The sequence below is a fragment of the Chrysemys picta genome, chromosome 4 (genome assembly GCF_011386835.1).
Source record: "Chrysemys picta bellii isolate R12L10 chromosome 4, ASM1138683v2, whole genome shotgun sequence".
Lineage (NCBI taxonomy): Eukaryota > Metazoa > Chordata > Testudines > Emydidae > Chrysemys > Chrysemys picta.
In genome coordinates this window covers 89070760-89094310 of record NC_088794.1, presented here as the reverse complement: position 1 = coordinate 89094310, position 23551 = coordinate 89070760, and the positions used below count along the sequence as shown (strand labels likewise).

Sequence of the window (23551 nt, the reverse complement as noted above, 5' to 3'; positions counted from 1 at the left end):
GAAACCCAGTGCCGCCCTCAGGCCAAAAAGTTTGCCCGCCCCTGAGATAGGCCCTACTGATAAGATGTTACATTAATTGTAAAACACTGATCAGATGACAGCTCAGCTGACAGTAACTGTGAATAATTCAGTCCCTCGAGTCCAGTATCTCTGTGCTGTGGAAAGCTGGGGGTGCTCTGTGGCAATTACCTGATGGATAATCAGCCTGTACCAGCTATAAATTCCCTCTTTGGCTAGTCAAATTATTCTCCTGTCTTCCTCAAACTGCAAAGGTAATGTAGTGGCATCTAATAATGGTAGGCAGGACCCATCATCTGTCGGCACTGCTCATCCTGGTCTGGGGAATGAGAAACTGCTCATAATTGCAACAAATGAGGTTGAGAAGGAAGTTTTCACCTCCACCCACCACCATGACCGTGTAGAGTTCCTGGCTACCCTCACCTGGACCTGTTCAGTGTCTGTAGCTTTGAAGGAGAGAGCTACCCTTTGAATAGCTAATGTCTCAGGTGGGCCTGTTTTGTCATTGGATCAGACCATTGGTGCCATTTAGTTCAGCATCCTATTTTTGACTGATGCTAATACTTGAAGCTCCAGAGGAAGGCCAGAAGGCCCTATCATGTACCTATGTAAATACATGGTGAGTGACAGGTAGAATTCAGTCCTGAGCCCCATTGCTGATCAGCCTACACCCTGAAGCATGGTATTTGATTATCCTCATTATAATACATAACCACAAATGGTAGTGGTGGCAGCCATGAAATATGCCAATTCTTTTAAAACCCAAGCCCACTTCTGTGGCTTACAGTTCCAGAGGTTGACTCCATTTCTGCACAAAGCAGGAGTATTTCCTTTCACTTGGTCTAAGTTTACTGACCTTAAATTTCTTTAGGTGACTCTTTTTTGACCCCTTTTAGGGGAGTATAAAAAGGAGGGTTCAAGGTAGTTTTCACTCCGCCCTTCAATACCTTTATCAAGTCCCCTCTAACTCTCCTCTTCTTCAGTCTTGGGGGTTTGCAATCTCTCTTCCCACGTAAATCTCATCCTATTGCTACTCATTGTCGTTGCCCTTCTCTGGACCTTTTCAGTCTTTGCTGTATCTTTCTTAAGATGAAGTGACCATGAGGCCTGGACACAGGGCTCCAAATGAAGGCAAAAATAGCATTTTATTCAATAGGAGGTAATTCTGCCCTGGCCTCTGCGGTTATGGATTCTCCCTTGGCAGCAGAATAAGTACAGTTCTGCTCTTCAGGAAGGAGGGCAGGTTTCATGCAGGGGATTTACACTCTGTGCAGAGCATAGCTCAATTTCACAGCAAATGGGGCCAGGACCAGGCAAAGTCAGGGCTGAGGGTATTGTGTTATTTTCTATCCCATTTTTAAAGAATCCAGGTATCCCATGTTTTTAAAAATACTGCTGCTCTGCACAGTGGTAAACACTCCCTTTTGGAGTGACAGAGATTGATAACAGTGGTGTACAACAGGAGGCATTAAGCCTGAGTCCCAGTGTCCCTGAGCCTTGGGACATTGCACCTTGAACAGTCTCTGTGATTGAAGGGGCATATGATGGCCGTGTTAAGCAGTACTTCTGGTAGAATCATGGAACTGTAAGACTGGAAGGGACCTCAGTAGGCCATCTAGTCCAGTCCCCTGCACTCAAGGCAGGGCTATGTGATAACTAGACCATTCCCGACCAGTGTTCCCTCTAATTTTCCCTACACATGTGCGGAATAAGCAAATAACCTTAACGGAATGGGAGGGAGTGTTATAAACTCCTGTGCTAGCTGTGGGGAGCAGGGAGCAGGAGCTAGAGTGATTTGTTGCTTCTTGTCGGTACTTTGTCCTACAGCTCAGGAAGCATCTTACAGCCCTATACTCACAGATGAAAAAGACTTATAGAGGGAATCATCAGCTGCCTTTTTAGGGTGGCGTTATGGCCAAAGCAACATTGTCACGAACCTCAGGTCTCAAACCTGTGTCTCCAGGTGTTCCTGGAAAGTCATCACACTCCAGGCCTCCACCCAGTAGCTTATTGGCATTACCTGGAGCCTGGGCTCTTTCAAGCCCATCTTAGCTAGCAGACTCCACCCCAGGGCCTCACTTGGCTGAACACCTGAGCTCCTGATTGGCCTGCTCCCCCTATTAAAACAGGAAGGCGGCACAGGAAGTTGTCTGTACAAGTGGTTTCCACCCTGCTTTGTAATGCTTACCCATCTCTGTCTGATCCCTGGTTTACTGACTCATCCTGATTCAAGGTATCAGACTCTTGGTTCCTGACCTCCTGGTTCTGAACCACAGCTGGTGTGGGGACCTGGCCCCCTGCTCTGTGCTAACCAGTAGGCCTGGCCACGATGCCCTGGTTCTGACTGACGAAGAAGGTAGGGCTGAAAGGCTGGCTTATCACTTCTCATAATGCCCAAATAATATCCTGCAGTTACCACAATCGTAGGTGTTGCATATGTAATGACCCAAGATGGTTCACCAGTAAGCATAGAAACAAAGACCTTCAGAACCCAAAACTTCTGAGCTAAAAGAGTAGTTCCTTTAGCTGTGAGTAATAGCATGCCCTTATCCTCTGTGTGATTCAGCAACAAGCAGGAGGGACCCATTCAGCCAGAGTGTTCCATGCAGTCACAGAGTGTAGCTAGCTTAACTACATTCTGAAGGAGAGGCTAATGGCACATGTGGGCTGAGGCAAAGACTGGAGAACTGCTCCACTTGCACACCTGAGGTGATCCACAGGAGAGGCGTTATGCTAAAGTGCACCTCCTAAACTGGTAGAACAAAATTATTAGTGTGAGTGGTCAGCTCGTCACAGATAAGAGTGCAAACACTATCTCATTATGAGGCTGATTTTTGACCCTACCCCCTTGTAAGTTAAAACAAACCAAAAACTCATGCGTTCACATTTTTAGGGTCAAGTCTCATTCACATTTAGAATGTATTCTGAAAATTTCTGAATCAACTGAATCAGTTATTTTGATATTAAAACACACAAATGCCTCCTTTGGGTGATTTGTTTAATGTTTCTTTGTGACCCTTTATCAGCCCAATAAAACATTCACATCACAACATTCAAAACATAAGTAGATCTCTGGCTGCCTCCAGGCAGCCTTGCTGTTTTTTAATCCATGTACAATGTTTATATGCCATGGTAATAAGCCCTTTATAAACGATATCTTGGATTTTGACATAGGATCATCCAACTGTGAGTTCTCAAGTATATAGGAATAGTAAAATGTGGAATGTCAAAACCCTGAGACAAAGTCCCTCATAAGGGGCAATTAAGGAATCTGAGTCACTATCGAGTGAGTGTAAAAGAGCTGGTATAGATCAGAAACCAGCTAACAGATGGAAAACAAAGTAGTCAGAGCTGGCCTTTATAATCATGCAGACCTCATGGTCATGGGCCTCCCTTAGTTTGGAGTGGTTGAGTACCATGGCGATGAACTGGCATCATGGGGGTTGTTAATACAGTTGCTAGACATCCAGTTTTTTACCAGACTGCTCAGTCGAAAAGGGGCACTGGCGGCTCCGGTCAGCACTGCTGACCAGGCCAGTAAAAGTCCAGTTGTCGGCGCAGCAGGTTCTAAGGCAGGCTCCCTGCCTGGCCTGGTTCCGCACTGCTCTTGGAAGCGGCCAGCGTGGCCGGCTCCTAGGTGCAGGGTGGCCATGGAGGCTCTGTGTGCTGCCCCTGCCCTGAGCGCCGGCTCTGCAGCTCCCATTGGCCATGAACCATGGTCAATGGGAGCTGCAGGGAAGGTACTTGCAGGTGCAGGCAGTGCGCAGAGCCCCTCGGCCCCTCCGCCTAGGAGCTGGACATGTCGCAGCTTCTGGGAGCCACACGGAGCCAGGGCAGGCAGGGAGCCCACCTTAGCCCCACTGTGCCGCCAACCAGGAGCTGCCTGAGGTAAGTGCTGCCCGGCTGGAGCCTGCACCCCGAGCCCCCTCCCGCATCTCAACCCCCTACCCCAGGTCAGAACCCCCTCCCGCACCATAACTCCCTCCCAGAGCCCGCACCCCACTCCCCTGCCGCATCCCTGAGCCCTCTCCTGCACCCAAGCATCCTCCCAGAGCCCACACCCCAATCCTCTGCCCCAGCCCTGAGCCCCTTCCTGCACCCCGAACCCCTCATTTCTGGCCCCACCCCAGAGCCCACACCCTCAGCCAGAGCCCTCACCCACTCCTGCACCCGAACCCCCTGCCCCAGCCCGGTGAAAGTGAGTGAGGGTTGGGGAGAGCGAGCAACAGAGGGAGGAGAGATGGAATGAATAGGGAGCGGGGCCCTGGAGAAGGGGTGGGGCCACGGTGGGGAAGGGTGTTCAGTTTTGTGTGATTAGAAAGTTGGCAACCCTCATTTGTTAATGTTGTCTTGCCTTATTATGTCTTTTTAGTGGTTGTGGTTTTGTGAGGGGAATGCTCTTGTGCAGCCCTAACTGTAAGTTAACAAAGAATTTTGTCTGGGAATTTCCCAGTTTATTTAAAGAACACGCCCCCCAGCCCTCTATGTAAACATAAGGGTTGGGGAATCTGGGTTGGAGACTGGTTGAGAGCGTGGACAGAAAGGCAAGCTGAGGAATTAAAGCATCTTTCATCAGGAATGTAAAGTTTTAAACAGAGCCAATATGACTGTTTCACCACTATCCCTGTCCTTTGTATATCACTAGCTCCATTCTTGACACCCCCAACTAGTAACCATGAAAAGTCTTCATCCTCTGCTCTAAACCCTAAGGAGGGACATCCTGTTTTCCCCAATCTCTTCCTTGTCTACTGCCACCTCCATTGCCCCATCCAATTTTCTTGTAGACCAAGGCCTTGTCTCTGTCTGTCAATAGCTCTGATTCATCAATGAGTGTAAATGCATTGGTGCTGATACTGACTCCTAAATGCCCACGTGCAGCTTTGCACTGATTGAGTTAATCAGGATTTTGCCTTACTTCAAGTCCTTAATTTTTTAAAAGTTTTTCCACGTGGGGAATGAGTGTAAGGAGAGGAGCTGAGTTAGTTGGTTGACTCTATGATGCTGAAAAAAGATGACACTTTAAGTTACATTTTTGAAAAAGTTGATTTGTGAGGTTTTATAGTCTATTTTAGGAGCATTACTCAGTGCTCCAAATACCCTCAAAAATTCCAAGGGATCCTTAGAGCTCCTCAGAGCTGAGTGGCACAGAGTGGTGAATATCCCACTAAAGCCAAATGCTTGCTGCTGTTGGGGCCTCCATAATAGCTGTGCCTAATGCCAAGTTTCTGCTACCACCTGCTGAGGCACTAGAGCTATTCCCAAACAAATTGCAAATGCTTTTTTTCCCCCCCAAACTGCAAAAGCATATATTTTTTTTCTCCTTTCATATAATTCTCAAATCCAGTTAACTCATTTTTGTGCTATCATTTCAAAAATTATTTCCCGGTTCAGGTTGTGATTCCTTTGCATATGTAGCCCAAAACTGCATTGCTTTTTGTTACGTTGCAAAATTCCATCTTATTTCCTGTACTGTGGAAGTTAAGTGTAGACAAGGCCATTTTAAATTTTCTGCCCAGGTTTCTAAACTTTTTAGGTCCCTTTGTATTATTTCTCTGCCCTCATTGATATCTACAAAACCTTCTCATAAATGAGTCAGAGAATCTGATTCTTTGCTTATAACCCTCTTGCAGCTCTTCCTTTTCTGTACCTTGTCTCCCAGTAGGATTAAAACCTGTACTTATGTTAAACCTGTTACTGCTAAATTAAACCATTTTTTTGCATTAAAATGTGTTATGAGCAGCCTCTTTTATTATATTTCTAAAGTGAATTGAGAGAAAGGTACTGGATTGAGAGCCCTTCAGACTGAAGTCTTATCTATTTATCCACAAAGCCTACCAATATGCTTCAACCCAAACTTGAGAAGTCCGCCTTCCAGGGCTGCAAAGGGAATTCAGTGTCCATGGGATTCTCAGTAGACAGGCCAAGGACTAATTGGGCCAATAGCCAGAGCCAAATTAGTATGAACTGTGGTGATTTTTATGAGGTGGAATTGTCTCCACTAGAAGACTGGACTGGACTGAAGCCATCCGCTATACTGCATATGCCACCAACTATCTATCAGATGTCATTGACTTTGATTCATCACTTGAACCTGAGGTGAAAGGCTCTGCAGCCCATTAACAATCCTGCCCCAGTTGACTTCAATTTCTGACATTCTAAAAGTGTGGTTCCCAAGGACAGCAGTAGAGAAATAATGTTTCTGGGCCACTGGCAACCAGATTTCATGTGTTCACCTTTTGTTTACAGAGAAAGAGATCATATAATAGTGGAGATCCTGGAAATGGGGTCTTGATGTGGAACAATGAGCTTTCCTGGCTTGTCACCTGACTTAACACTGGAACTCCCCATGGCTTCTGGTGTAGTAGGACAGGCGTTTCTGTTCTCGTGCGAGAGACCATTTTGGTGAATTCCTGTGGCATATGAAGTTCTAAGAGCGGTAGTGGTGCCTGTTTGTGTGGTGCATTCTGTGTGGCAGAGTTCTAAAGACCTGTTTGCTGGTAGCTGTTATGACTGCATTTGTTTTGGAGGCTGCACTCAAGAACACAGCTATGGATGTAATTTGTAAATAAGGATCCACATATTTATTTCTTTGTTGTGGTTTGATGTTCTGATCCAATGAAAGTCATTGTAACAGATTAAAAAAAGTATAATTCTCTTATGGGATTTCAGGAGACTAACTAATCCCCAGTTGGAATGCTCCACTGAGGACTGACATGTCTATGCCATGCAGCAAAGGCACTGTAGAGTACACCACTCACTGGGAACCATGTTGAAGACCTAATGTTGGAAGCTATCCTCCACCCAGGCAGAATCACATGTAGCTGTTGCATTGTGAAAACAGAAGTAATTTTTTCCCAGGTAAAAATACCAAAAGGAGATCTCAGTTGTCTATTCCCTCCCGAAATATCCTTTTTTGACAGCAGCTATTAATAGTGTCTTGCAATCTGTTCCTGTTTTCCAAACCATTAGGAAAAACAAGGTTTTATACTTGGTTAATTCACAAGCTTTGTACCATTGGAAATCTGAATATAAAATGACATAAGTCACAGATGAAATGAGCCTTGGATCTCATCCAATGGCTAGAGAGAACTTGCTAACATCAGACCTGCTATGTAATTTGATGTCATTTCACATGATGGTACGTTTCTGCTCCTAGGGCGTCAGGACTGGAATAGAAATAATGGTAGGATTGAGGCATATTGACAGAACTATGTGCAAGCCCAGGACTGGACAATTAGTGGATGATGCACATCAGGGCTGAGGTGTTTTGGCAGAAGTTTGTGGGGTAGCGTGTGTCATGCCTGCTTATAATCAGGGTAATCTTGCCTCTCCTTTGGAAGCATTCCATTTATATCAAGGAAGTAAAATATTTTGTTTGCTTTTCTCTCTCTGTTTCCTTCTTCACAGATCTAAGTAAGGGTTCTGGAAGCCATTAACCTATGTTGGAAAAACACACTGGGTGAAATCGAGGCTCTGCTGAAATCAATGGGAGTTTTGCCATTAATGTCAATGGGGCCAGGATTTCACTCAGTGAATTCCTGAAGTGGTATTCCCTGGTTTCCCCTCTGTCTTCCTCTTTCATGCTATCACATTTCACATCTGGATCAATACAGCCTAAGAGCTGGATGTCAAGACATTACTTTAGCACTCCCTTGACTGGCCTGATGAATCAAACTGGTGCTGCCTCTACTAATGGCTTTTGGTTTTCGCCTTCATGTCACTAATGGATTTTCCCATGCTTGTGGTGTGTTTGTGACTACATACATGCACTCAAACATGCAAGCGTATATATACACACTTCTCCACGTGTATACCACAGCATGCGTTAAATGTCCTCCCATCCCTGCACAAAGCCTAAGCAAGTGAACTTTGCATGGAGGATCTAAGAGGGGCTGGTGTGGGGAGAAAAACTCCCTGCCAACCTGGTACCTTTCATGGAACACCTGTGCAGCCAATGAACTGTGATAGCAGCTGGGGACCCTTGTGTGGCCCCTATGGGGGAAGAGGTTAAACCTTTGTATCCACATATTGATAGGTCCTTTTTCAGTTTGCCCTTATGCCACCGACTCCCCCATTCTTCTCAGCCTGACCCCTCTCTGTGCTGCCGATACAATATGGAATTGTATAAGATTATCTATGCCTGCAAAGGAGGAAGGCTCAGCATTTGGCTCCCAATTAAACGTGACTCTAAAACAAACCACAAACAGTTGCCCAGATGGAATCCATTTCAGAAGCTTGTGACACTTAGCAGGAAGACTCCAGAGGCTGAGGATCACTGGAGTGCAAGGTGATCTGGCCAGGCCCCTCATACCTCTACATGCTCCCTACTCACCTCCAACATCCAGATCTCAGCCTTAGCTCTGCTCCCCTTTGCCCTTACTTATTCTCCACTTGCCACATGAAAGAAAGTTAAGGCAACCTTGTTGAATTACATTTGTATTGTCTCTTTAGTGTGATATAGGGCCAGATGGATCCTCCACTTCATTGACTTCATCTTGACTTCAGTGGGTTTACACTAATCTGCACTCCTCTTCCAACCTATATCAAGCAAAGGGTCTCATTTATATCATGCAACAGGTTTGTGGCCTGCATGTTCAGATGGATCTGGGGAACGGCTGAGTAGGGTTGCTGACCAATAATGGGAGGATGAATGTGGTAAAGTGGGGTATCCAAGCTATGGAGGGGTATTGGATGGGAATAGGGTTTAGTATATGGACCACTTGGAGGAGCAAATATGTGAAATATAGTCACAATGTGTGTCCACAGTGTGGACTGCAGCCTCTAAGGGTTTGTCTACATTGCAATGTAAGCCCAGGGTTAGTAAACTTGAGTTAGCAGTCCCTGGGTTTGTTATCCTAGGCCTTGAGCATCTACACTCATTTGTAACCCCAGGTTAGGAATTGTTGAACCCTGGGTCTGAACCCTGGGTCCTAACTTGGGGCTCCAGTGTCTACACTGCATTATATGGGCCTGAGTCCATGCACCCATAACTCAGATTTCCTAGCGCCCTTCCCAAATGTGGCTGCTCTAGCCATTTATTTGTGATGCAGTGTGGGACAATTTGACTGCCTACCAAACGTGACTCTCCAGAGGACAAAGAAATTCAGCACATGGGATTGTGGGATTTTTTTGGCAGACTCCCAGAGCATGAATCTACCAGGGCTGCATCTACACTGTAAAGCAATAGGGCTTGAACCCCGGGTCCCAATTTGACTCAGGTTTGGACCCTCCACCCCCAGGGCAACCTAGGACGAGCCCTGAGTTAGCACAGTTTGCGTGTAGACAGAAGGGGGGTTAGGCTTCAGTTTGAGTTTGAACCCTCGGCTTACATTGCAGTATAGACATACCCTAAAGCAGGGGTCGGCAACCTTCGGGGTGTGGCCCATCAGGATAATCCACTGGCGGGCTGCGAGACATTTTGTTTATGTTGACCATCTGCAGGCACGGCCCCCCCACAGTTCCCAGTCACCGCGGTTTGCTGTTCCCGGCCAATGGGAACTGTGGGAAGCCGCGGGCCACAGAGACGTGCTGGCTGCCGCTTCTCGCAGCTCCCATTGGCCGGGAATGACGAACTGCGGCCACTGGGAGCTGCGGGGGGCCGTGCCTGCGGACGGTCAACGTAAACAAAATGTCTCGTGGCCCGCCAGCGTATTACTCTGATGGGCCACGAGCTGAAGGTTGCTGATCCCTGCCCTAAAGAGTTAGCTAGCCAGACCATCCAGCATAGGAGGGGAGGAAGTATTTCTGTGACTCATTGTTGAACATTCGATGCCAGCTGGGAATAGTGGTCTGAGGTAAAAAAGCAGGGTTAAAATCAGTGATGGAAAATTGAATTGCTGGCAGATGTGAGCAATGGTGTTAATGGGCAACTACTCTTGGGACCTTTATCTTCGATAGGAGCCCATGGGTGCTCGCATTTCCCGACACCTTGCAAAATGAGGTAATCTGTACTCGCCTTCTCCTCTACTTCTCCAGACCAGTCTTGTCTGCAGTGATCAAAATGTTGGTGTTTCTCAGTCTTGTACTTTTCTGTGATGCCTAACATGGTTCAAATCATGTCCTATTCAGATTTCCACTTCACTTCTGTATCTGCAGACTAGAGATGGGTACAAGGATAAGATCAGAATAAGAACCAGTTTGAACTTTCTCCCCAAATTTACCTTACCAAACCAACCACACTACAAGGTTTTTGGCTAGAGCTGGTCTCAAACTCAGCCTCTGGAACCAAAAAAATCCCTGAATTTGGACAGTGTTTGGAATCTGAATCTGGATCCAGATCCTACATTTACAGTTTGGTTAGCTTTCTCCACTGCCTCAGTTGTTCATTTTCAGGATTTTCTGTGTGTCTTAGTTCCAGATAAGACTGAGACAGAACTGCCTAAATCCATTCGCTTGGGATTTACTGCCCAATTTTGCAGACACCATGTAATAAAAGTATGAGACAGCAGTGTGCTAGTCACCTTGATGCCACCTTCCTCCAGTATCAGTTCCCTAAACAACCAGCCTGTCAGCCACTCAAGCACTCTTCTCTGGGCTATACCAACCCTGCTGGTGACAATAGAGGTACCCCAGCCTCTAAATCCCTTCACAGTGTCCACTTGTGGTATCCAGCCCCCGATCACTGGATATCCACAGAAATCCCAGATCCTCCATGCCCAAAGGAACAGTGGGCCCCAGTTTTATCTTAGACCAGCACTCCTGCTTTACACCAAGCACTTGAGTTCAATTATAAAACAAAAGGAAATTTATTTTAAGAAAGAACAGAGATTCAAATAGAAACAAGTGTGAGTGATGGAAACAAGTGGTTACATACAAAACAAATCATAAAACACAAACTAGGGCCTATGCTGACTAAGTTACCTTTCCTGGCTAATGAAGTACATTCTCACCCCAAAGTTCAGCCTTTTGCAGCGTTTCCTGGCCCCAAGGAGCTAGGACCCGGTCTTTCTTGAAGCAACCCCTGCACATTCAAGGTGCCTCCTCAGTGAATGGATCCAGAGAGTCTTTCTCCACTCTGTTATATGCTAAATCAGTCTTTTGTCTTTATTCCCAGGCAAGGCTGTCATATTTTTCCTTTTCATTCCCAAGTGGTTTTGAGGTTTAGTTTATCTTTGATGGTTCTCCATTGACTTTTCTGGGTTGTTATCAGTGCTTAATTTGTGCCAAGGCTTGCCAGGACTGAGCTGGCCCGGCACCTCTAGGCTTGGCAGTTCATAGCCCCGGCACCTCTAGGCTTGCTGCATCAGTTATGAATGTAAAAAAAATGCTTGAGGCCTGGCACCTCTTTCATTACAAATTAAGCTCTGGTGGTTGTAATGGTGGATAACTGAGTAATACATTATGTAATTGAATTACCAGGCAGGGGTGACAACTGCCTCCCACCTGAATGGCCCATCACTGAGATATATGATTCCCTGATGACTCACTGTTACTCCAAGACCATAAAGAAATAATTTTCAATATAGTCACATTATTCCTTAAATATTACCTGTGCATGCATCTCCCAATGACTATGAGTATCACTAAGTTGTAAGCTTTCAGTAGAGCCCTCATAGGCTACCTCTTATGGATAAATACCATGAAAGTGGTGTATTAGGTATAGTGAGTTTGTCTGGTCTGAGGTAGGAATTACTAGTAAAGAACAGGGAACACTTTGCCAGTTGGCATTACTGGGCCTCTGCGTCAGTTACAAAGACCAATAACCCTGTTGTTTGACAGGGATCAGTATTTGCTGACTCAATTGATAGCTGTTACACTCAGAAATGCAGACAGCATCAGGCAAGTTTCTGTGTGCTTGAACAAACTAGAGTTCAGATCTGACTAATTTGCTGAGCTGGAAAAGAATCTGACTGATGTGCTCAGTTTAGACAGAGCAGCCATGTCCAGAGATTTCCTGAGGACTGTGCCAAAGTGCTGGCAGGTGTTTGCTGCACGTTCAAGCATGCATAGTCCTGAGGCAGCTTCTGCAGCTCTCTGGAGACAGGGATGAGGTGAGGACAATGGTACCCTTGCTGCAAAGGTGCTTTGCTTTTTGGTGCCTCTGATGAAAATCATGGGGACATTTTTTGTATCTGAAATAGACATGGGCCCAAACCCAATCCGCATTCCAATAAATGTTCAGGATTGAGGGTGTTTGAAATCTAAAGCTTGACCCAGATTCAGCCTCTTCAAATGACTCCTACTATTATAATAGGCAGAAGTAAAGCACCAAGGCCAAGTTGCTGTACTTTGGGATTTTCAAAATCTTTATCTGAATTTTGAGGTTTGAGTTCATTTCTAATTTAAAAACTTCCCCCTACTTCCAGGTTCCTTATTCCTCCAACCACCAGGGCTAGCAGAGCCTGCAAATGCTGTGAGGCATTGTTGCTACTTATAGAACCATAGAATATTAGGGTTGGAAGGGACCTCAGGAGGTCATCTAGTCCAACCTGCTGCTCAAAGCAGGACCAGTCCCCTGCTTAGTCTGAGGTGTGGAGGCAACACAGTTAGCACATGCTCTTGGACTGTGTGGTGAGTGGCCCTCAGAAGGTTCGGAATTCAGGCTCAGTTCCAGGGCTTCTCCGAAGCTTAGCAGAAAGAAGTGAGCATGTGAGCAGCCAGCCAGTGAGAATAGAGGAAGGAAACTGGGGGAAATAGGGGATAAATAAACTGAAATTGGCAGAGAGATGAACAGCAATTAGAGAATGAGGATAGCGTCACTTTCTAGGGTGCAATCCAGACCAGTGAGGGGTTGTGTCCTGCAATCTAGGGTGCTTCACAATGCTTTGCTGTAGCTCCTCACCGGGGCCACTCACAACCATCCTACTAGCAAGCAGGTCACACCCTGTGTGTCTCTGGGCTAGACAGCCCTGGTTCAGCAATTCTGACCTCAGCAGCCAGTCTACAGCCCCACTCTGGCTTCCACCAGCCTTGGTCACTACTTGCAGAGTGACCCCAACACACTCCCAGTCCTGAATTTTCCCAAAACCATGTGCTCTGCAATGTCCAGCCCTGGACAATTCAGAGAAATAATATGATTTGTGTGCTCCTTTAAGAAGTGAAAGCACACCAGTTTGCCACATTAACTGGAGCTGATGTTCATTTTAGTATGAACACAACAATATTGGTTTAATAGTAAAACAAGTTTATTAACAAAAGCAGATAGGTTTTTCAGTGAGTTAAGTATAAGAGATAATGTTATAAAGGGTTACAACCAAATAAAAATTAAAACACGCATCTAAAAGCCTAAAGATTTGATTCAAGGCTTTATTTAAGATGGCATTTCTCACCCACAGTCTTCAAGCAAGATGGTGAATCATCTATTCCTTCGTCAGGATCTCTTCCAGAGGCCCATATGCTGGTGCCTTTGTCATTTTAGGTGAAAAGATTTTTGCCTAAGCAGGTTTCTCACCTATATTCTGTTCCAGAGACTTCTATCTGCCCCCTATTAGTTTAAGGACCCATCTTTCTCAGCCTCCAAGAACTCTGGCCCCTTCTGTCTGTCTAGTGATGGATGCCAAAGAGAGCTTCTGTCCTTGCTTATATCTCCCAAGTTCAATGACCTTGCTTCAAGAGGCAGGATGACCTCATGCTGTTCTGTTCTTCCTGTGGGGTTCCTATATGATTTCTATGTAAATGGGTCTTCCATTGTTTCTGATTCCACCATGCTTAATGTATATAGGAGACAGGTAGGTAACTGTGCCATTCCCCACTGTCTGGGCAGACAATACAGCCTAATATCAGTGAGCATCCATAATTCCTTACATTGTGTTAATACATACATTTCACAATTATATTAATCACCAGTGTGTCATCCGAAAAAAACTCACTCTGTACACTTTTATAATACAGTAATGTTGTATACAATCAGTTGATTATCATTTGAGGTTAACCTGCTTCTCCCCATCTTTATAGCCCAGTAAACCTTTGAAATGAATTCTTCTGACTAGTAAAACCCAGACCAACCTTCTCTCTCCTGCTGGATGTAGACGCCATGCTGTCTTCTCCCCCACTTGTTAGTGTGAGGTTTGCCTCCATCCCTTGTTAGCTTGATGAGTCTGTTTACTGTTTATATGTAAATTGAGGTAAACACACATTCCTTTATCAGAGGGGTAGCCATGTGAGTCTGAATCTGTAAAAAGCAACAGAGGGTCCTGTGGCACCTTTGAGACTAACAGAAGTATTGGGAGCATAAGCTTTCGTGGGTAAGAACCTCACTTCTTCAGATGCAAGTAATGGAAATCTCCAGAGGCAGGTATAAATCAGTCTGGAGATAACGAGGTTAGTTCAGTAAGGGAGGGTGAGATGCTCTACTAGCTGTTGAGGTGTGAACACCAAGGGAGGAGAAACTGCTTCTGTAGTTGGATAGCCATTCACAGTCTTTGTTTAATCCTGATCTGATGGTGTCAAATTTGCAAATGAACTGGAGCTCAGCAGTTTCTCTTTGGAGTCTGGTCCTGAAGTTTTTTTGCTGTAAGATGGCTACCTTTACATCTGCTATTGTGTGGCCAGGGAGGTTGAAGTGTTCTCCTACAGGTTTTTGTATATTGCCATTCCTGATATCTGACTTGTGTCCATTTATCCTCTTGCGTAGTGACTGTCCAGTTTGGCCAATGTACATAGCAGAGGGGCATTGCTGGCACATGATGGCATATATAACATTGGTGGACGTGCAGGTGAATGAGCTGGTGATGTTGTAGCTGATCTGGTTAGGTCCTGTGATGGCTCATTCACCTGCACATCCATTTCAGGACCAGACTCCTCCCTTGGTGTTCACACCTCAACTGCTAGCAGAGCACCTCACCCTCCCTGATTGAACTAACCTCATTATCTCCATACTGATTTATACCTGCCTCTGGAAATTTCCATTACTTGCATCTGAAGAAGTGAGGTTCTTACCCACAAAAGCTTATGCTCCTAATACTTCTGTTAGTCTTAAAGGTGCCACAGGACCTTCTGTTGCTTTTTACACATTCCTTTGTTTAAGATAGACCAGTTTAACAACTCCCTGGTTCACACATACAAATATATGCTGGAATTGTAACTAAAGTAACTCTTAATACCTACTGTGTACATATGTTGCACATGAATATTAATGATCAGTAAGTTGTTATTTTTCAAATGATACCTCACAAGGCATATTTTGAACAAAGATTATTAAATAGTGTGTAGGGTGTGAATACAGGGCTGCTTGGTGTCACAGATAGAAACAGAAATTGGTAGAGAAGAGTAGAAATTATGGAATGGGACGACGACTGGGGGATCCTCCCTTCCTTCCCTGAAATGGGGTCTGTTGCTCAAAGGGAGGGTTTGCTTTTAATTGAGAACAAGGGGCACAAGCAGAGGTTCCCAACCTTCACCTAGCTCCAAACCCATGCTCTTAGGCCATCACTTCTATAAACACTGCACTTCACAAAGTTCAGTTAAAAAGCCTGCCTAATGAGGAGACAAATGGAGATTTAGTAATGGGAGAGGTGACAGATGGGCTGAGGGACTACAGAGGCTCATGTAGTTTGCCAGCTGCTCTCCTGAAATGGGAGCATATGTTTTAAGGCAAAGATCTGCAAAGAAGAAGAAGCACTAGGGGCTTCCTCACAGGGGGAACAGGCTTGTAATGTCTGAGAAACTGCTAGTCAGGCATTTTGGAATTAGGGGTTTATGGTATTTGGGTTGAACCTCCTCCTAGTCACCTTTGGGACTGCACCAAGTATAACAATGCAACACTTTATATAAATTTGTAGTCAAATGCATCTCCAGATATCTCACAGAGCTAATACAGTCAGTATTCAATCATCATCAATAATCCGTAAACAAGTAGAACTCAGAATGTGGATTAAGTGGAACAAATTTGTGGTTACCTGCCAACTGTGAAGCGCCTACTCTGCTGCACATCATGGCCATGCAGACCCCACAGAGATAGAAGGGATACAGCTTAAATATTGTGGCTTCAAAAGCACAGACTCCCTACTATGTGAGCTGAGAGAGAATCTCCTGTAGGTGTTAGCATTATAGGGTCTTTGACACAGTTGGGGGTAGTGGTACACGTATACTAACCAGTTCATTACAGGATTATTCAGGGAGAGTGACAAATGATTGAGGCTAACCGTCCTAGCAGGGCTTAAAGAAACTCTGACCATGATGTTCTGAATCACTAGGAAGTATCTGGAGGAGGAGAAGAGAGAGTAAATATGTGCTGGACTGTAGAATTCCTCTGCCCTTGGCGGAATGCATATGTCCTGACTTGGAAGCAATGATCTCATTTTCATTGAATTTTCTGAGGTTGGCTACTGATTTTGTGAATCAATATGAGACCCCATTGGGCTGGTTTTGGAGATGCAAATGCTCAGCCCTTCTGAAAATGGATGCATTTCATATGAGCTGGCACTATGTAAAATGTTGACCTTAACCTCACTGTGTTTTTGTTTCCACATCTGTTCTGCAAAATTATTACCTATGTAGTACAGATAGTGGGGAATGGTGCTTTATAAACATGTGAGAAGAGATGCTCCCTCCTCCAAAAAGCTTGCTACCTAAGTAAACACACACACAATGCCTTAATACAAAAAATCTGAAATGGGGAGAGTATTTACCTAACTCACATGGGTGTTGTGAGCTTAAATAAATTGGTGTTTGTAAAGTGCTTTGAAAGCCTCAGATGGATGGGTGGTATAAAAATTGTTGTTAACAGACTTAACTCTGTGTTAACTAATGTTGTTAAAATGCAGAGACAGATAAATATGCCTCCCTCCACCCAACATCCCCTACTGCAGCAGCTGGTTCTTGGTGGGTTCATAGTACAGACGGTATATTTACATCTAAACCCAGGGGAAAGTCCCACACTGTGAAGTCCAGATGAACAGTTTGTTTGGACATCACCCCATCAGTTGGGCAAGCACAGCTCCCACATCCAAAGGGGTTGGTATTCTATCAGTGAAGAGTTTGTTTGTTTGGTCCTTGCCAGACTCCAGAGAAATAGCCTTGAGGAAAGGACACCAGGATATATAATAGACCAAGGTCCTATGTTCAATTTATGCTCCACTAATGCTTCTAAATCTACCTTTCTTCTTACTGTAGTACTGGATAAATGAATACACCTCTACCTTGGGGATTGGGGTCTTCCACTCCGGCATCGAGATCTACGGCAGAGGTATGAAGCTTTCTTTTTAGTTACATCTGAGTCTGGGGGGACAATCCTACTGATCTTATGATCTTTTATAAGAAAGGGGTGCCCTGGTTTGTGCCTTGTGGGGCGAGGGGGCTCTGCGGAGTAGAAATTCAGCCAATTATTTTTAGACCGGGGTGTCCAAAGTATGGTATGCAGCTCATGCAAATAATCTCTTTTTCAATATAGATGTGCTGTCTGCAAAGCTAGAGTACTGTTTCTTCAAAGCTGTAGCAGGATGTTAGGCAAGAAGGGGCTGGGGAACATTATAGGCAAAGTGAAGCAAGGCGAGAGACACAAAGAGAGTAGCTTTAAGGATAATACAGTTTCCCTTATTTTAATACATTTCCTAGTTCAGTGTTAGAAGAAAGAATCCCAGAAAAGTGGCTTTCTCACTGTCCAATGACATGGTCTCAGAAATTCAGTAATTTTGCATCAGCGAGAAAAATAAAATGTCAAAATTCAACCCTGCCCAAGACTTTCAGTTTCATAAGTCCCAGAATGGCCTAAGGGGAAGGACCACTTTACTAGATATTGAAGCTTACCACATAGTTTGTGGTAAAATACAAGTCAGCTCATTAATTTATGCATTGGGGATTGAAGCTAAAAATGTTTAGAAATCACTTACCTTCACTGAGGAATCAATAAGAATAACTATTATGTTGCCTTTTAAAGGGTTGGTGAGTATTTAATACCAAAAAGGAAAGTACTATATGAACGGCTATGCTTTTATGGCACTTCTAAAGGTCTTTTATGAACAAGCAGAGCATCGTGACTTTGGTATCTGTCAGGGAGAGCACGTAAGAGAACATCTAGTAGTTGGGATTTTAAACAAGGAGCTTTCAAAAGAATCAGGTCTGAGGTCCTCTGGAACAAGGTGGTACAACAGATATGGCCATCTGAACTAGTGAAAATGCAAGTCACCCAGCAAGGTAGCAGTCAGAGCAATGTGCAAGAAGTAGCAATGAAAAAATTCTCAAGGTGGAGAGGGGGAAAGAAGCCTCATAACAATGGCTCTTAAGAATGCTGAGTTCCTGGACAGAACTGTGGCAGTTGTGGCCGGGGAGAGCACAGGACAGATTATTATTATTATTATTGTTGTAGTGCCTAGGAGCCATTGGTGGAGGTACATAGAGGTAGAGCAAGTCACAGGGATATTAGCAGAGCAGCTATCAAAGCAAAGGAATGAAGGAGTACAAGCAAGAGTGGAATAATTCATGTTTCTTAGGATCTGTGTCCAAAGACAGCGTTTGTGAATAGATTTGGATCTAATCTCAAGATTTGCAACATTTGTTAAATTTAAAATTGATTTCAGGGGTAGAGGTGACTATCTTGTAAAGAGACTTAAGAAGATAAGCCTTAGTCCTAACTTGGAGTAGCCCAGGACAGTGTTCAATAGCCCAGGGGAACAGATCCATTGCCTCAGTCAATTCAAACTTACTTACAGAGGCAAGGAGCATGTGGTGTTAATGAGACTACCGCAAGTAAATTAGACCAAACCACAATCATTAAGATGGCCCTCATAAAACTGGACATTGGCATGATGTTCAACAGACAGAGCCTGCTTAAAACAGAACCATTCCAGATCCTACTAGAAGAGGGGATGTACCCTTTGTGTGCAGTACCACCTGGAGAGTGCCCATCCCATTGCTCCTGAAAATGAATGAAGAACTGGATAGGATGGAGAGGAATGGCACAATAAAGAGCAGTAATGAACCACCGGAGTGATGTGCCCCAGTAGTGTCATGAGGCAAGGGGGAAAACTATTAGCATAGCTCTAAAGAGGCTCAGTTAAACAGTAAGGAGGGAAAGGGGTATTCGTCTCACCCCAGAAGATACTATCCCCAAGTTAATGGGTGCAACAATGCTTTCTTCACTAGGTTTCAGACAAGTTCTTCTCCACCCCAACAGTTCCAACTTTTCTGCAAAGCTATTCAGAAGGAATTGCTCTTTGCTGCCTCCCAGTCAGGGTCACAAGCACCCAGAAATCTTCCCATGGAAAAGGAGTGGGATACTGCAAGGCCTGGAGAGAGTGGAAGCTTTTCTGGATGATGCTATAACTCCTAGGAAATCAGAGAAAGAACATAGCATAATACAGTATTGCAACAAGTTCTGATGGCAATGTTACAACAAACCTAGGAACAGTTCCAATTGCTAGAAGAGGGGGGAGGGCACATCCAGAAAAAGCTAAAGCTATAATTGAAATGTTACCACCTAAAATATACCAAAAGTGATGTGGTTTCTTGGTCTGATAAAATTTTGGAAAACAAACTGGAGAAAATTCAGATCTTACCCACCCTCAAAAGGCCAAGCTCTTTATGAACTCCTTAAAACAACCATCTCTAAGTGAATCTGGAACCAAGCATAAGAACAAGCATTTGAGGATCTAAAGAATCTATTGACCACATCCCAGGTACTGATATGTTATGATGTTTCCAAGTTTACAGACTCCACAGATTTCAGCTGCTACTGTGGGGTTCTAATGGGAGCCTTTAGCATATTGTTCCAGATGGCTTTCAGATCCTAAAACCAAAGCAGAGAGAGAACATTTGGCAAGCATATGGGCATGTGAGAAGATCAAATGGTACATATAGGGTCTTGGCAGTTTCATGCTCGAGACGGATCACAAACCACTGAGACCTTTAATAAACAGCAAAGATCTAGGAAAGGTGCCCCTTACATGCTAGAGTTTTCTCATGCATTGTTTGAGAATTAAACCTAATGTAGAATATGTACCACGGAAATCCTTTGCAGTGGCTGAGAGGTGCCAAATCTAAGAAGCTTTCTTCTCTAACTGTTAGAATGCAGCCCAAAGCTTATCCAGCCTTAAGCCAGGAGACTCAATCCTGATAAAACCACATGAGGAAGAATGTTGGACAACACCAGCTGTTGTCATGGACGTAGCTGCAGCCTGAGATCCTACATGACTGAAACTGGTGAAAGTACTCAGTACACAAGAAAGAGGCAGCACCTTTGGCTGGGTGGAAGGAAGGCTTTAGACTGGAGCTCTGCAGTGAAGCAGAGAGAGAGAGACAGAATAGCTTTAGGGGTAATTTTGTTTTTCCTTATATGAATAAAGCTCCTTGTTCAGTGTTAGACGAGAGTGTCTGTCTTTCTGTGATTTTTTTTCTTTTACCATTGCCACATGACAGATTACATGTTCCAGTATGCAATGGTCCACCTTGAACCAAGCAGCTTTTACAGTTGACTCGAGATGGAGCATGACATGATGGGTCCTGTAGTTTCCATATGTCTGAACTGCATAAAGATGAGTGCAGCTGCAATTAGCTCAGATTTCTAAAAATCAGGTGCAGACTTTTGACTCCTGGTAAACTGCCTGTGTGTCCTTCTGCTGGGCAGTGTTTGGTAACCCTCTGCTTTACTGAAGAATGGAAGAGTTTTCTTAACTGGGCGTCAGTCCCATCACCTTCCTAAATGACTTTAGGATTTCTTCACCTTAGTAATAAGCTTTGCTGCCCCCTTGGCTTGCTGACCAAATCCATTCAGGCAGGCTCAGAGAGCCCCACACAGGGATTGTCTAGGACTATGGCCAACTAATAGCATTAGCAGAGCTGGAGCATGATTGGGAATTGGGGTTGTGAGGGTATCCTGGGGCTGATATGTAACTGGACTAGGAGGATGGATTTTAGTGCCTGACTGAAACTGACTCTGGCAACGGCCCTAACACCATGGCTAACATTAAGCCATGCAGACAGCTGCTGTGGACTTTCCCTGATACAGCCTTCATTTGATTACTCACAGTCTCTTTCTTTCCTTGTCAGAATTTGCCTATGGAGGGCATCCTTATCCTTTCAGTGGGATTTTCGAGATCACACCTGGCAGTGCGGTAGAGCTTGGCGAGACCTTTAAGTTCAAGTAAGGGCCCTTCTCCACACACCCTTCATCTTGCAGTTATCAATGAGCCTATTTAGGGTCAACAAATCAGTCCTGCCTTGCCATTTTGAGTCTCATCTTCCCATCACCTGCTCCCACCCCCACCATGTTTCCACCTGCTCCTGATTCAAAAGCAGTCCAACAGGACTCTTGGTGTGGGTGAAGGTTGTGCACAAGGATGTGGGGCAGTATATCTGAGAGAGTGCGCAGAGTGTTTTCCTCCTCTGTTTTCAAGTGCAGTTTGACGTGAACACAGTTCTTTTTTGTAATTTGGTTGTTTTCTTTTTGTGCTCCAGTTTTGTCATTCAGCAAAATTCTGAGATGAGTACCTTGGTAGCTGCTGCAGAGCCAGTAAAAGGAGCACAAGAACATCACACGTTGCTTTTTATGCTTTCCACAAAACCAGGAACTATTGGAAGTTTTCTCTTTTGTCTGTTCCCTATTGACAGAGTGGGAATACATTACTTTCTAGAGCAGAAGTGGGAGGATTTTAGATGCCCCGTTATAAAATATTCAAGGTGATCAGATTTTGGGACTGTGGCTCAGTTAATGGAAGATGGAGCCTGTCTTCCCTAGATCACTGATTCAAATTTGGCTCAGAAGAAATTGACTGACTGGAGGATTTTACCCTCAGAGATCCATGGCCTATGTCAAATGAGCTTGGTGGGGGCGGAGAATTTTAAATCCAGTTCCTACTGTCAGAAGTCCACATCACAGAAACCACCACCATAACTGGCACACTTCTTGGCAGTCTCAGCTGATGGACCCCGGACTGAATGGGTAGAGAAGTGGTCTCTGCAGCTCAGAGTTAAGGCACTTTTGCAGGGCAGTGTGTAGGGAAGGTCTCAGTGCCGCTGCTTGGGCTGTACCTGTTTTTGTGGATAAATAAAGGACATTAGCCTGCAGTGTTGGTCATTTAGGAACTTTTCACTAGCACTATGTACATGTAAACCAATCCTGCCAAATTTAAAGCCTAAATGACTTGCCAGTGTCTTGTTTTCTCTCTCTTTAGCCTGTGTTCATTCAGCCTTTTTCACTGTGTCTTCCCATGTTTCCTGTTTTGTTTTTAAACTAGAGAGTCCGTTGCCTTGGGCACCACTGATTTCACAGAAGAGGACGTGGATAAGATTATTGAGGAGCTGGGCAAGGAGTACAAGGGCAATGCATACCATCTTATGCACAAGAACTGCAATCACTTCTCCACCGCTCTAGCAGAGGTTGGCATAGCTATTTTCTACTTATCTTTACTGCTTCAAGACCCAAGGCAATGCTCATGTGGGAACTGGGGCCAGCACAGCCATAACCAGATCTCTGGCTTTAATCCTCCTTGTGATGTTGCAAAAGTCCTTTGCTGTTCTTAAGCTTTTCAAAGCATGCAATCAGGAGGGTAGTGAGATCCAATACAGCAGGTTAATCGCAAGTAGGTATTGTCTGTATTGCTCACCTATAACTTATGTATCTGTGGTAAAGAGGCGGGAGCTGAAATAGTGCTATAGGGCAGGGGTACCTGCGCTCTGGCACACTGTATTGGCCACTCAACAGGAACTGAAAGGCCATATTTAAGTAGCATGTAAAATGTACATAATTTTTAAAAGCAATCTTAAATTGCCCATGCAACCTTAATTCAGCCCCCTTGTGCACATGCCTTATGATAGTATGTGATCATGCAATTAAAGCCTGTTTTTTACCACAGGACCCCAGTCTCATTCAGTTAATGGGTAGTTATTCGATATTTCTTTTTATCCTCCGCATTCCGTATGTGACCCCAGGTCTTATTTACCCCACATCATCCGAACCCTGCACTGAAGACTGACTTACTAATTTCCTCATAGACTTTTCTATGGTACTCAACACTGTAGTATCTGAGTGCTTCACACATATTAATGAATTTATGTTCACAACACCCTTATCTCCATTTTACAGGTGGGGAGCTGAGGCACAGAGAGATTAAGGTAAAAAAAAATCCCCTAATTTTGGATGCCCACTTTGAGACACCCAGGACTTGATTTCAGAGTGCTTAGCATTATAGAGCGCTTCATATATTCAAAGCACAGCTTCAGTTACGGCTGTGAGTACTCAGCACTTCTGCAAATCAGACCCATGGTCTCAGGTCAGGCACTCAGAAAATGAGAAACACACAATGAGTGCCCATCTGTGTAAAGTTTGGTTTAATTGACTTGCCCAGCGCCACACAGGATCTCTGTGGCAGAGGCAGAGAGACTCCAGTTCTCCAGTCAATTGCCTTAACCGTGAGAATGCTCTTCTCTGCCTGCAATCCCCTACCTGATTCACTATACACTTTCCAACTTTTGCAACAGATGAAGCAGAGGTCCTATAGACAAAAGCCTCTGTCACTACACAGTCTTGATTGATCCCCACAGCAGGTCCATCCTCTGCACTGAATGAGGCAGGGGTCTTGTGGAAAAATGGTATGTGCTCATGTAATTAAAAGCAGTGTCATAATTGTGAGAATCAAAGGTTATTTTAGGAGGGAGCTGA

The 23551-nt window shown here is 44.6% G+C and overlaps 1 protein-coding gene across 3 annotated transcripts in view; it reads left to right on the top strand.

The window, feature by feature from the left end:
* LOC101953652 (deubiquitinase DESI2-like) overlaps window positions 1-23551 on the top strand; it is an 86657-nt gene that overhangs the window by 27910 nt on the left and 35196 nt on the right. For 2 of the 3 annotated variants that reach the window (XM_024109224.3, XM_005305946.5), the window contains exons 3-5: window positions 17071-17143; window positions 20941-21034; window positions 22128-22269. In XM_024109224.3, the coding sequence (XP_023964992.2) occupies window positions 17071-17143; window positions 20941-21034; window positions 22128-22269 (309 nt within the window). Of the gene's footprint in view, window positions 1-8452; window positions 8596-17070; window positions 17144-20940; window positions 21035-22127; window positions 22270-23551 lie in introns of those variants that run through there. The other variant, XM_042849367.2, reaches the window with a different exon arrangement.